At 42.7% G+C, this 14,251-nt stretch overlaps 1 protein-coding gene across 4 annotated transcripts in view; it reads right to left on the bottom strand.

Moving 5' to 3' along the window:
* Positions 1-2,416: 2,416 nt before the first annotated feature.
* Positions 2,417-14,251, bottom strand: part of macrod1 (mono-ADP ribosylhydrolase 1) — a 61,938-nt gene continuing 50,103 nt past the window's right edge. For 3 of the 4 annotated variants that reach the window (XM_028959715.1, XM_028959714.1, XM_028959717.1), the window contains 5 exons: positions 9,679-9,800; positions 8,182-8,212; positions 7,029-7,102; positions 4,754-4,835; positions 2,417-3,030 (listed from right to left, as the gene is read on the bottom strand). In XM_028959715.1, the coding sequence (XP_028815548.1) occupies positions 3,005-3,030; positions 4,754-4,835; positions 7,029-7,102; positions 8,182-8,212; positions 9,679-9,800 (335 nt within the window). In that variant the 3' untranslated portion in view covers positions 2,417-3,004. The remainder of the gene's footprint in view (positions 3,031-4,753; positions 4,836-7,028; positions 7,103-8,181; positions 8,213-9,678; positions 9,801-14,251) is intronic. The other variant, XM_028959716.1, reaches the window with a different exon arrangement.

Here is a 14,251-nt window from a genome sequence, read left to right as displayed (position 1 = left end):
AACGACATCAAAGGGCGGCAACCTTGATTTGACACGAAGTGCGGGGGGTAATTAGATAAAAGTGTAGCTGCAGGCATGGCGGCCATGAGATGGAGCATTGGAGAGACCCCTTCCCTTGATAGAAGGAGATAGATGGCCTACATTCGCCGCCCGCTGTGACCCCTGACCTCTCGTCACTTCAGATATACCGTGAACACTGCTGGGCCCCGCCAGGGCCACGCCCTGTGGTGCTGTCATCAAAAATATTATCCATCAGACCTTCTTCATCCAGTGGCCCTCTCGCTCCTCCACCTCCCACCCTCCCTCCGGCCCCCCGCCCGCCCCTGCCTACACTTCTCCCCTAGTGTATTAAAGCCTTTGACGCTCTCAGTAAAAAGCTGATTTATTTTGTTGAGGTATCGATCGGTCCCTGCATTAAAGATTATAATTCATTACCCTGGGCCTTTTAATACATTAAACACTCAAAATAAAAATAAAATAAAACAAAATTGAGGTGGCCGCTGGCGAAAAACACTCACAAAAGCGCCAACGCACATTTTCAGATACACCTTTTCTATCCTTCTAAATTAACAAATACATGCAAACATCACTCTCCTACCTCAGCATTACTCCAATGCATGAATATCTGAATCTGACGCATGAAGGTAGATAAGGACTGACAACAAAAATATTTAGAAAAACTAATTATTTTCTTATGAAATCATTATCTTATGAAATAAAAATTATACAGCACACTTTATGCTAATATTGACATCATTTCTGGGGGTATTTTCTTGTGTCATAGTGTCAATGACTAGTGTCATTACTGTGCTGACAATATTTTAATGACATTCAATTTGCAGCAAATGTAAATTTGTTTTATTTAATCTTTTTTTTTTTTTTGGCCTGGTTAAGAACAGATCATGAGTTATTGGCCACAGTAAAAGGTGGGATTTTAAAATAAATATCTTCAGGGTGTACAGGGTTACGGGTACGGCTCTGCTGCAGTGTGAGTAATGAGCACCCAGGTTCATCAGACTAAATGGAGAAGGACAATATTTACAGTCAAAACGAAGTTTGTGCAGCTTTGCAGCGCTGCTGTAAAGTGACGCATCATCTTTGGGCAGAAGGGCACCTGTTACTGCAGTGTGTGTGTGTGTGTGTGTGTGTGTGTGTGTGTGTGCATATGCACCCCAGCACTCAAGGACAACTCTTCTGGTTTAAATATTCTGAAAATAGTCTGAAGCGTCTCTCAGAAGCGCAGGATCACAGGAACTCTTCAGTTCCGATAAAGACTCGAGTCGTTTTAACACCGCCTTTCATTAATATTCCTCTTCTCCGTCTCTCATTCTGCCCTTCACTGCTCCTCTTCTTCATCTTCATCATTCGCCAGGCACCCCCCCCTCCCGGTTTACGCGCCCACCTCCCGCGGAATAGACTTTCCGAGCTCTGACAGCCTTTCAGCCCGTAAATCAGCCAATTGATCCGGTGGGGCAGCGGAGTGTCCTGGGTTTTGCTAAAGAGCCATTTTCATTTCACAAGCTGTTTGCAACCCCACCCACACCCCCCCAGTCCCTCCTTTCCATTCCGGCATCCATAAACATCCACAAGTCCTGACCCCTAATTCCAGTCTCTCGTTCCCATTCCTCTAATCTACTGAAAGGACACCTTCCACCGGTCCGGCAGAGTCCCTGAAAACGCAGACAGACACTGTGATTGACACTCAGCAGGGGGCAGACAGATACACCCACCGAAACAGACAGACGTTCAGGCAGCGAGTGGCACGCTGAGAGCGAGAAAGGAGGGAGAGAGAGAAGAGACAGATCCGTTCCCCGGAGATGGAGGAGGACGAGAAAGCGAGGGGTGTTAAACAAGTGCGGTAATCTGTCTCAATAGGAGAAGCTTTCACAAAAACACATCGCTGCAATTTTCACTGGAGGGTTACTAAATCAGGACGCATCAATGGCGCACATTTGTGTTGCAAGGAGCAGGTAGTGAATGAGGCGACGAACAGAGAGGAACGAGGGATTCATCCCCCTCTCCCTCTCATTATACTGAGCGGAGCGCGTGATGACAGCGTCTGAGATGTACGCAGCTTATTAAAAGATGAAAATGATGTGGTGGAAGTTCATCAAGACCTCCCCTCCCCTCCAGCCAGGGAGATCTCCAGATGAGGAGAGGCACTTCCACAACATCCACTGCCCCACCCAGGACACTTTCAGCCAGGGCTGCGTTTCTTAACCACATTTTCAATTGAAAGGGCATAGACTTCACTTGCTGTGTGCTGATTGGTCCGTCTCCTCTACTGTAATGTGAAACAGAATTTTTTCTTCTTTTTTTTGTGCGATTTTTCTGTAGAAGCTGAAGCAGCTCAAATTCTCCCAGCAGACTGGGGTGCAGCAGGGAAAAATAAATTATAATAATAATTACAACCACAGAAAGCAACAAAAACAGCATTTATTTCTAAACCAGCATAATTTGATATAGCACATGGGGTGGGGCAATAAATTGATATTGTGATACTTCTAGTTGCAAAATTATCAACACACTGGTGACCGCTTCACATTCTGTCGTAGTTTAATCATGAAATCATATAATTAATTACACAGTGCATTTTATACTCTAAATAATGAAATTATACTCTATAATCGTGGAGGGGCTGCCATTGGGGACTTTCCCAAAAATAAAATATTACTTCTTTTCAGAGTTACACCTTATAGTAAAATATGAGCTCGGGGGCTGAAAAGCTGCCAATCAGCACACGTTATTTACACACCACTGCAAAGCAAGACAACCAATTACGGATACAGACACGACACTGACTATTTATACACACCCCGGCTTGTTAAGACCTGAGACTCGGACGCCGGCGGGTTAAGGTGCGATCTACACAGCAGTCAGGCTCGGGCTCTTTATCTGAACTGTGACCTGGGGGTCCCCCTAATTGAACTTGGTTTGAGCCGAGGAGGTCGGCTCAAACCATAACGTGTGGCATTTGCGTATCCACAGCAACCACGATGGGCCATCACAGCTTGCTCTTCACCGGTGACTCTGGAAGAGAAGAGGAAGGGATGTTAAACATTCTGATAGCTTCGCTTTAATTCTCATGATGGCAATTGCCATCCACGCACGTACACTAAAAAAAAAAAGATTTGTTGGGTTAACTTAATTCAATTATGACACCTATTTCCACACATTCGAATTATGCTATTTAAAAACTAAGGCAGGCAAATAGGACCCTTCTATTTATGGGTATCCAGGTAACTCGCAATGCATGACTGTCTAAATATGGTGTCTAAGATATTCATGCTCTTAAACAGAAACAAAAAGGACAACAATAATTCTAATAATAAGAGAAGGATGTCACAGTGTGTCCCTCGAACCCAGTGCTCATGTATCTCTTTTTATTGTTTTTCAACCTGGCATTTTGACAAGAATATGTATGCTTTCTTATCTTCTGAAGAAACAATAAATTGTCCTTTCATTACATATAAATGAAGGAAGACAATTTACGATTATGTCTATACTGATATGATATCTATACAATACTTTATATCTATACTATACTTTAATTAACAATGAACATGGAACTGGAAGGGAAAAAATGGACTCCACAGGGTTAATATAAACATTCAGCATATTCAACACACACACACACACACACACACACACACACACACACAAGCTTAATAAGCTAGTGTACAAATTAGTGGGTTACAGACCATGTTCACTATTTTGGAGACACAGTAGCAGTAAAAGCATGCTGTTTCAGTCATAATTAGCAGTTATACAACACAGTGTTAGAAATAGAATAACTGCTCGAATACTGAGGACACCCAGCCCTACCGCAAACCACACTGTTTACCTGTGCACAAAGGGGCGGCTCTAATTGGTTACTGAGATAGAAGGGGCGAGGGTGGACATGAGGTTTTGAACAGAAAAAGAAGTGCTGATTGGCTGAGATGTGTTTTATATATATAGGCTACATAGAAATATGACAAATGTGTGGAGCATATGAAGGACATCATCCAAGTGATATTCTAAAATATCTTGTTGCTGTGTACAGTGATACTGAGGTATAAGATAGACACTAATCAGAATATTAGAGCCTCGATCAGATATTCACAGCACGTTGTTATTATCTACATCAAGCAAAGGCTCTGTGTGTGGTATGTGACATGTGTGTATTCGTGTGTGTGTAGCCGTCACACAACAGGACGTCTAAATAATCAGCATGATCTGAGATGCTAAATTCTGATTATGCTAAATTGGGATCTGCCTGCACATTCACGCCCTGTTCTTACTGTACCCACAGCAACGTTCTGCAGATCGCAGATTCAATGCCATTTATTTACATCGTCCCATCTGTTTACTGTGTTCTGCTGCACGTTCTCATGCAGAACCAGTCCATGTTCGCTCTATAAATTGCACTGTGTTCCCGGCAGAGCAGCATTCTGAATGATCTGAATCTGGATTAAATGCCAATGAAACCCATTAGGCCTGAGCAGACCTATAATCTATCAGACATACTGATATTGGCATATATGGTTGACACTAAAGCAGCTACATAAGAGCATCTGCTCTAATTAGTCAAGAGCATAATAATATCACTAATAAGAATAATAGTATTAATAATTTGTTGTTGTTTTTTGCCTGCTGATCTATCTATCGAGATCTATTGATAATTTGAATTATTTTCGACAGCACTGCTCTGAGTTGAAGAGACGCTGTTGAGGATGTTGGTGAGATTATGCATGGTTTAGTAGGAACTCACTCTGGGGAAAGTAGAGGGGGAGGTTCTTCTTGTAGAGCTCTTCATCTGACTTGAGAAAGACACAGAAGATGATCCTGTCCAGCTGGACAAAATAAAAACAAGCACGGCCCGACAGGAATGAGCATTAGCAGTTACGTGACATTACAGAAATGTGAGATCAGTTTTTCTTCATATTGCAGTGAGATCTGATCTGGCACTTGGGTTGGCTGAAAGGACTCCTTGGAGTGACAATTACCATTGTGACATATCATTACAGTTTATGTGACATGTCTGATGCATAGTATGTTTCTAAAAAAAAGTTATTTGTTGAGACAACAGCCATGAATAATAATAATCTTTGTCATGATGAATATAATTACAATAATACACTTGTGGTCATGCTATAACATGATATAGGCGCTGCTGTAATTCATGCTTACAACAGCAGCACGCCGGTATCTATATTTGCTACTTTCTCTTAAGTCAAAAGGCATTACCTGAATTATGAAGAAATGGCAAAAAAGTTCAAAGACACTTCCATAAAACAAAAAATGTGATCAATATGTTTGAGCCTGAGAGGTCAAAACTGCTTTACAGGATATTAAAAGTCCACAGTGCACTAAAAATAAAAAAAAAAAAAAGGAAATACTAGTACATGGCACCAAATGCAACATTTTTAAATCGGTATTTAAAGTGATTTGTGTTAAAGTGTTCATTTCATTGTTGCAATATTGGTCTGACAACTGAAATTGATCACTATTATCTTCAATTAAAAATTCTGTATAAAACAACTTTCAGTGTGGAAGGAGTGTCTTATTTCCAGGTGGGTACGGTATTCTGACATGAACTGGCTTTTTGACTGGATGAGATCAACATCTCAATATCTTCCATATTACAAGTGACGCTTGGGCCGGAATGATGTTGCTCAGCAACACCAGAAAATTTTTGCTCATGGAAGCTAAAGTTTGATACATATTAATAAATGAATAAACAAAGAAGGCCGCGGTGTGCTGATATCTTGTCATGTAGCACTGCTCCCTCTCCTGCATTATGGATGAATTAATAAAAATTCCATTATCGGCCAAACCCTATTAACTATTAAAATGGAGTAGCGCTGATGGAGTTGTGAGTTTTCCACCCTGTCATACAGACAGGATGTGCAACAACGTTCCAAACGTTAAAAGTGACACTCTGTAAAGTGAAATTATTATGCATATTCCCACAAACAGCCGATCTGCCACCCTGGAGGTGACAAGTGGGGATAATCAGCCGTCTGAATTGCACGGACACGCCTGTGCCGACAGGTCGGCCGGATGGTGCCAGCGAACTCTCTATATTTTGTTTATTCCAAACGTCCCACAGCGGGCAAACGGATAATGCCCACACGGGCATTCATGAACCCATATTACCATGACAACAGACACGTGGGCAAAGCTGTGGCCAATTCCCCCCTCTCTGTTTTCCCGCCGTTCCCACCTCGGCAGAGCCGAAATGTTACTTTCTCTCTTTCTGCTCTTCTCCTCCCTCCATCCCCTCTTTCGCTCCCACCCCTCCATCTACAGGGGGATTAGTGTGGCAGAGGGGCTGCTGGTGAGGCAAGCGCTGGGTTTAATTAGGATGCCTTAATTAGGTTGTCTTTGTCGCGCCGCACATTTAGGAAGCGAGAACAGCTCAGCGAAAAGCAAGTGATGTGAGGGGTGATGGTTGGGAGGAAGGGGTGGGGGGGCGTGGTGGTGGAAAAACAACAAGTGATGAGAGAAAGTAAAGGAAGGAGAGCGGGACTGAAGGCAGCAGGGAGCGGATTCTGGAGGTTGTGACCTTTTGTCAGTAAATAAATGAGAGCATCCTCTGCTCGCCCCATCTAATGGGATGTGTGGGTTTTCGGTAAGCGAAAGTATAAAAGTGTTGGGTTTGCTTCAGGAACCCAGCAGAAGCCACGTTGTGCTGATTGTGTGTGCGGGCTGTGCGAGTGTGTGTAGAGTGATGCACTATTTTGTGTGTTTGTGTGTGTGTGTGTGTGTGTGTGTGTGTGTGTGTGGACTGCAGAACAGTCCCATAGTGAGCACGTTCGCTCGCAGCAAAAAATAACAGCTAGAAAACACACACACACACACACACACACACACACACACATACACAACAAGAGAGATCAGAGTGAGGGGAAAGCATACATACACACACACACACACACAAGAAAAGATGCAGGGGGAGACAGACACACATACACAGAAAACATCAGAGGGGTAACTAAGACTGGAGGACACAAACACACACACACACACACACACACACTTACCTGTGCATGGTGTTCATCTAAGTATTCTCTCACGGTACTCAAAGCGACGTCCACAGCTTGCTCAGGTGGATAACCTGTAAAAACATCAAAAGACAAACACACACACACACACACACAAACAGAGTGCTAAATGTCACAACAAGTGTCTTGACAGCGTCTCATTAAAAAACACAATACCCAAAACACCCCTTCAAATACGCTCCGACAAGATATTTCATCAGAGAGGCAGCGTCGGGCGCGCTCACCGCAAAGATCACAGCACAAACGCCGAGAGTGGAGATGTCACGGTGCGGTAAACAGACTCGGCGCAAAATGTCACAAAAGTGTGAATTAATATCGCGGTGTGAATTAATAGCGTCAATTAGACCTTAATATAAACAAATGCACTGATGAGAGCGGAGACAGAATGTGAAGAAGATCGGCTATAAACACCCCCACCCAGGTCTCACACACACGCACTTCATTAAGACACAGACTCCATTTGTCCCAGGAAAGACACACCTCTGAATAATAAACTTTACGGCAACAAGCACGCACACTGCAGGGTTCTCCTTAGAACCTTTCAGGAACCTAAAGCTCGCGGCAGCGGGGTCCTTCTTGCCTTTAATCACAACACGTTGTGCTAAGAATGAGGGGATTACAAATCAGAGCGACGTGGTCTCACTCCTAATCTCTATTAATCTCTGCTCCTAATCCCGGCCTTAATCTAAAAAATCCCCGCTGCCACTGGTATCCCAGCGCAAACAAGACCCCAAACTACAGCATAAGCGCCGCCTCGTCAGTAAACAGCGGCTTTCCTCGCTCCCTCTGCATGGGGGTCACGTCTGAGCTCAATCTGGCTCCTCTTCACTGCTTTCAGGTGCCCAATCCTCAATCATCTGAGTATAGTGAAGTCAATCTAATGTAGGTTCCGAAAAATAAAAAAAAAAGTCAGCATCCACTTCATTTACACATTAATACGTTTAGACGCTGCCAATGAACTACAATACTTGGCAGAAGAGTATTTATTGATTATTAAATGACACACGCTCTAATATATTCCAAATTCGACTATTAAAACTGCTGCCATTTCAACAGTTTCCTAGCAACGAAACACGGTTGCGAAACACAAAAATGTCAATAATTATACATATCATATTTCTCACACACTCACCGTAGACACCAGTGGAGACACAAGGGAAGGCCTGTAGAATAATAAAATAATAACACAAAAGGGAGAATGATGGCATCAGTAGGACGTGGCGAGTGGACTGATGAAGGTAGAGCTCTTGAGCTCCATGTCAACCGCGAAGCAATATTAATAGCGGAGCTTTTGGCAGCTGATGAGAGTCGGCTGGTGTTCGTGCTCGCCGCCACGTCAGCCGAGACAGATGTTCAAGCAGAGTGTGTTTTCGGTCATTAAACTTCTCTTAACACAGCGTCGCACAGCTTTGGCTCTTGTTTTCACTCCATTGTGAGAAAGAAGAAGAAGAAGAAGAAAAAACACAAAAACAATGAAGTGAAGGCAGACCTTGACTCTCACTACTCCAGCAAGTTACTTTGCTAAGGAAGGCCTGGTAAACAAACCCCAACCGCACGAGGCCGTGTTCGTGTGTGCCTGGAGGGCAAACTCTGTCCTGATAGCAAGACAGGAAGAAGAAAAAAATTCAATACCGAGCATGAAATAATCAAGATTTATTTTACGTATTCAGAAAAGGTCCTTTACCTAGTAAATCCTACACCCTGACAGGGTGCTGTATGGATTACCGATTATTGCAATGACCCTAAATAGTGTCATTTGGCATTGAATGAACTGATTTTAATTACTTTTCTTTTGTGCATTTAAGAAGCATTATTTTTCTATTTTCTACCTGAGGACTATATAAACATTTTATATATATAAAACTTTTCTGTACAATAATTTCCAAAAATTATATATAAAAAAAATATATTATAAAAAACGTATATTTCAGCATAGAAAAATAAACAGTGGCATACACTATCATACACTATCAATTCACTGGTGTCCTTTGTAGCAGTTACAAATATATACAGTATATTTTGTCTCAATTGTTTAAAGAAAGCTTTATATACTTTGTAAATTGTACTTTGAGGGTTAGGGGTCTCGTAATGTATGAAGTGCCACAGGTTCAGCAGTAATATTAATATTTTATTGCTTTGCAGTGTTCTCTGCGATTCCCACCCCTAATTCAATCCTGACAAAAACAAAAATTCACAGTGTAAACCAGAATGCACTTTTTCAACACTGCATTTACACTACCGTTCAAAAGGTCAGGGTCATTTAGAAAAGTCCTCCAGAAAACAATTGTCCATTAAAATAACATCAAATTGATAAAAATCCTGTCTAGACATTGTTAATGTTGTAAATGGCTGTTAATGAATGGAATATCTGCATAAATACAGAGTCCCATTATGAACAACAATTAGCCTGGCGTTCCAATGGAATGCAACGCTGATTACTAAAAAGCTATTTACAAATGAAAACAGTTGGACTTACTAAAGCAGCAATTAAATTGGACAGATTCACCCCAGTTGAGGATCGGGTGTATTAGCAGATGTGGGTTTGGCTATGGATTTACTTCTTACTCGAATGGTGTTCCGTCAGAAAAAAAGGAAAATATCTAAGTGCAGCGTAAGGATGAAGCCTCACCACCGTCCTGCACTGGTTCTCCACGGCTGTTTTCAGGCTGTTGTAGTAACAGTCTCTCAGGTCCTTCCTCTCCTTCTCCCTCACCGGGCCGTGAGCTATGGGTCCCACAGTGTGGATCACGTCTGCAAGGGGACACAACAAGGCCTTCAAGCTCACAAGCTGCTGCCTGCACACTAGAGGTCAGCGACATTTATCAGACGCCCTTATCCAGGGCAGCGAACAATCAGTAGTGACAGGGACAGTCCCCCCCTGGAGACACTCAGGGTTTAGTGTCTTGCTCAGGGACACAATGGTAAAAAGTAGGATTTGAACCTGTGGCTTTTTGGTGTTCTGGTTCACAGGCAAGTGTGTTACCCACTAGGCTACTGCCATCCTTAGAAGTGTTTCATGAATGGATCTACACAGTTTATTTGAAGACAAACTGAAAGCACGAAAGTCCCTCTCTTGTTCCCTTTTCATGCCGCTTTATAAAACACTGTTGTGCAGTGTTGTGATGTATGATTAACGCCATTCTTCTTTTCTGTAAAGATGGCATCAGAGGGATGTTTACAGCAGTTTGTTTAAACGTGAAAGGAAGGGAGTCCAACATTATTTCCATGCAGCCAACACACAATAAACCTGACAAAAGCACAGTAGTTCAACAACAGTGTATTCACCTGAAGGGAAGAATCGAACCGACTCTCTCTTACAGGATGCATGAACCCAAACTTGTGTTGCGCAAGTACACGAGCAACGCTGTAAATCTTATAGGCGCTTTAAACACGCTTATAAATCGCAGCAGCTCATTAAACCCCCGTCCTGCTGTTCCTCCTCACCTGTCAGAACCATCCCAGCATCCCACTACTCCCAAACCGGACTCCTTCTACCTGCTTTCAGAAGCAACATCGTGCAGTTAGTCTTTATGCTTCTCGGAAGCAGACCCTTCCTTCCTCTTAACCTCATTTTGCCGCGTCCAATGTTGTTCTGAGGTCCGTCCCTCGCTCCCGCCCATCCTCCTCTGCTTTGTCACCTCTGTCACTGTGTCTTGTCGGCTGCAGGTTATTTACGGTTCCTGCCTGTAGTGTTTAGAGAATCGATCAGCTTCCTGTTTGTTTAGTCCGGTCGCCCCCGGACCGTACATCAGCTCAGCGGTCCAGACATTACTCACGCAGATAAAGAACGGGGAGCGCACGGGAAGAAAGTGATGCAGGGCTACAGGAAGTGAAGGGGACAGGAACAAAGATGGACTGAAACAGAGGGAGAGAGGCGGGTACACACAGCCAGTGGACACTTTGCACATTTTATTCACTCAACGAACTACAATAAAAAATATATAAATTACACAAGAAAAATAAAACCTATATTAAAACATGAAAATCTATATACAGTACCAGTCAGAATTTACACTTTAAATAAAACTATGATGCAACCCATGCGAGGTTATGTGGTAAATAATAACATTTCAAACAAAGCAAAATGATTACATATCAAATTTGACATTCAAAATTCTGCTGTGAGGACAGCATTTCACATTCTTGGCTTCTTTCAACCACCTCAAGTTTGGATTTGCAATACTGAGAGTTCCTATGTTGAACACTTGTTGACTGCTTTTCCCTTCACTGATGTTAACCTTGGCGTAACAATAGACAACCAACTCTCCTTCTCGACTCACATCAGCAACCTTTCCCGCTCATGTAGATTCCTTCTCTACAATATCAGACGAATCCGCCCTTATCTGGCAGCCCAACTACTGGTTCAATCCTTTGTAATCTCAAGACTGGATTACTTCTAGCTGGTCAACCACTATGCACCATCCGACCTCTACAACTCATACAAAATGCAGCAGCACGACTGATCTTCAACCTTCCCAAATTCTCCCACACCACCCCTCTGCTACGTTCCCTCCACTGGCTCCCAGTAGCTGCACGCATCAGGTTCAAAATACTGATGCTGGCCAACAAAGCCAAACATGGAGTAGCACCATCCTACCTCACAGCCCTTATTACACCTCGCACTGCACCTCGTATACTCCGAGCCTCCAGTACTGCTCGCCTGGTCCCTCCATCTCTGAAAGTAAAAGGAAGACGCTCATCTAGACTCTTCTCCGTCTTGGCCCCTCGGTGGTGGAATGAACTTCCCCTCGAGGTCAGAACAGCTCAGTCACTGAGTACTTTCAAACGTCAGCTCAAGAGCTTCTTCTTTAGAGAATATTTAGATTAAATTGTAACTTTCTTGTTGTCGAACTTGTGTATAGAATCTACAACAGAGTGAATAAAAAGATTGTATTCATAGTTGGGGTCCTTGTGAACCGGAATTGATCTCTTCATCGATGGTAACTTGAAAGCACGTTGTAAGTCGCTCTGGATAAGGGTGTCTGCCAAATGCCATAAATGTAACGATCATCTCATGAAGCTGCTGGTGTCTATAGTAAGCAAAGCTGTCATCAAAAACATGCATTCTGGATTGAGTTCTTCAGAGTCTGCATAGCCTCAATAGAGCATTGTATAGAAGTCAATGTACGTTTCTTGTGCATTTTAACACACATCAACAGCAGCCAAATGAATGGAGGACAACGGATGATGAAGGTCCTTCGTGAGCTTTACAACGCATTGTGTCCTCTGGACGATCAATTCACATTTCTGCCAGCCGAAGGTTGTTGGTCAGGATTTTTACTCCTTGCTCTTGCCGCTTTGAGTGCTCCTTGGTCGTGCCTCCTTGGAAATGAAGTAAATAATTGGGTATTCAGCTCTGAGACGCAGGTGTTTTCACTCTGAAGCATCTCATCTGCACACAGGCTGGCTCAACTGTGAATAATAATGAATCAAGTACTTATGCAATCATTTGCACAGAGTGCTTTACTTTTAATTAATTATGAAAAATTATACCTATGCTCTTCATTACAAAACAAGAGTTATTTAAAAAAGCACAACACACCATTCACAATGCATTTTACATTTGTCTGTTCTGAACAAATGTTCTGGAGAAGTTAAAGTAAACAAGTTAAAGTAAAAAACTGCCAATCCAGGGCAGTCATAGAAAAATACATAAAAATGCTCTTCTTCCTGAACATTTCAGAGGTCCTGGACAGGTGAAGAACCCCAAAGTTTCCGCTAATGGCCTGGTCACAATTTGTGAACTGTGACCAGAACTGTGCCTTTGAAGCATTCCTGCTCCAGTGTTGCCAGATGCATGATGGTTTCAAACCAAAATAGCAGACAACGCACTAAATGCACACAAAGCCAATGGAAGTGTGTGATAATTGTTTAACTGCCGCAGCTACTGAGACACCTCGTGTCTGCCACATTGAAACGGGATGAAAAGAATCGAGACCTAACCGTCTTTTCATTAAAATAAATTCTAAAAAGCTAGGCCATGCAACACGATTCTTAATTCCTGCTCGCAGTGCCTCGGGTTGTGAAGGAACCTTTTCAAGAAATACTGTCCGTAGAGCGTCTATATTGTGAGCTTGTTATTAGAAAGAATTTGCAAAGCTCGTTCCCAGTGAAGGACAGGGCTGCGCATGCCTGACATGGTCATGAAAAGCAACTGTAAACGTGGGTCAGCAAATCATACGCATTCTGGCAGGAGAAAAAAACTGTCAATTGTTCTTCAGAGGGCGATGAACAAAGTCTGGTATAATGATATACGCAGGTTAAACAAGAAGTAATGGCGCCGCAAACAGACAGACGTGGACACAGCATACAAAGAAGTCTGCTGCGGTGCGAGGAACTGGGCGAAATAACGAGGCAGGGGAGCCAGATACAAAGAAAACAGCGCGGACTGTGACGAGAGGAGGTTCACAGGGAGAGAAGAAATGCACAAAATGTTTAACTGTGCATTCCATCACTTGCAGCAGGCAGAAGTATGAAAGACTGCGAGGGTGAGTGGGAGAGAATGGGCTATGGGAAGATATGTTTGTGCAGGCTCCAGATGTGATAGAAGTCCAAACGTAACAGAAATACTGCCGTCTTCCCCCAGAAGCGTCCAGCCTCTCAAATATTATGATGTACGCAATGACTTGTCATGTCCGTTTTCAGCCAGCGGACGAATGAACGAAAAATCTGCTTCATGTTTTGCTGCCAAATTTTTTCACACACAATATTAAATTCCCAAATTAAAATTCATCACTGACTTCTCCTGCACTTAAGTCAATTAAAATACAATGAAAAGAGCAAACTAATTGATTTCAAACAGCAAAATGACATTTCCATAGACCTTTTCCTGAGGCAATGAAAAAATCTGAAATGTTGCCAAAACAAATGAAAAATGACAATAAGACTTGGGTTACAAAAAGTCAAATTTCCCTTTGACTAATTGGACAAAAAATTTAAATACTGTAATATATCATAGAACCGTATGATATTTTGTTGTGTGTAGTTTTTTTTTCTGTCTTCATCCTCATTCTGCATCTTTCAATTTTCCTGACCTGTTTTCAAAACCGAGTCACCATGACAACATGACTAGAAAATGGCTCTTCTAGCCAGCTTTGTTTTGCGCTTCTTTTGTCCTGGCTGTTCCCTGACATCTGGCTCCTCCACCTCGTTCCCTCTCTGTGGCTCCAAACAATATGACCAACCTGAGAATTTTTGAAAAG

This window comes from Denticeps clupeoides, chromosome 18, assembly GCF_900700375.1.
Source record: "Denticeps clupeoides chromosome 18, fDenClu1.1, whole genome shotgun sequence".
NCBI lineage: Eukaryota > Metazoa > Chordata > Actinopteri > Clupeiformes > Denticipitidae > Denticeps > Denticeps clupeoides.
This window is presented reverse-complemented; position numbering and strand designations above follow the sequence as displayed.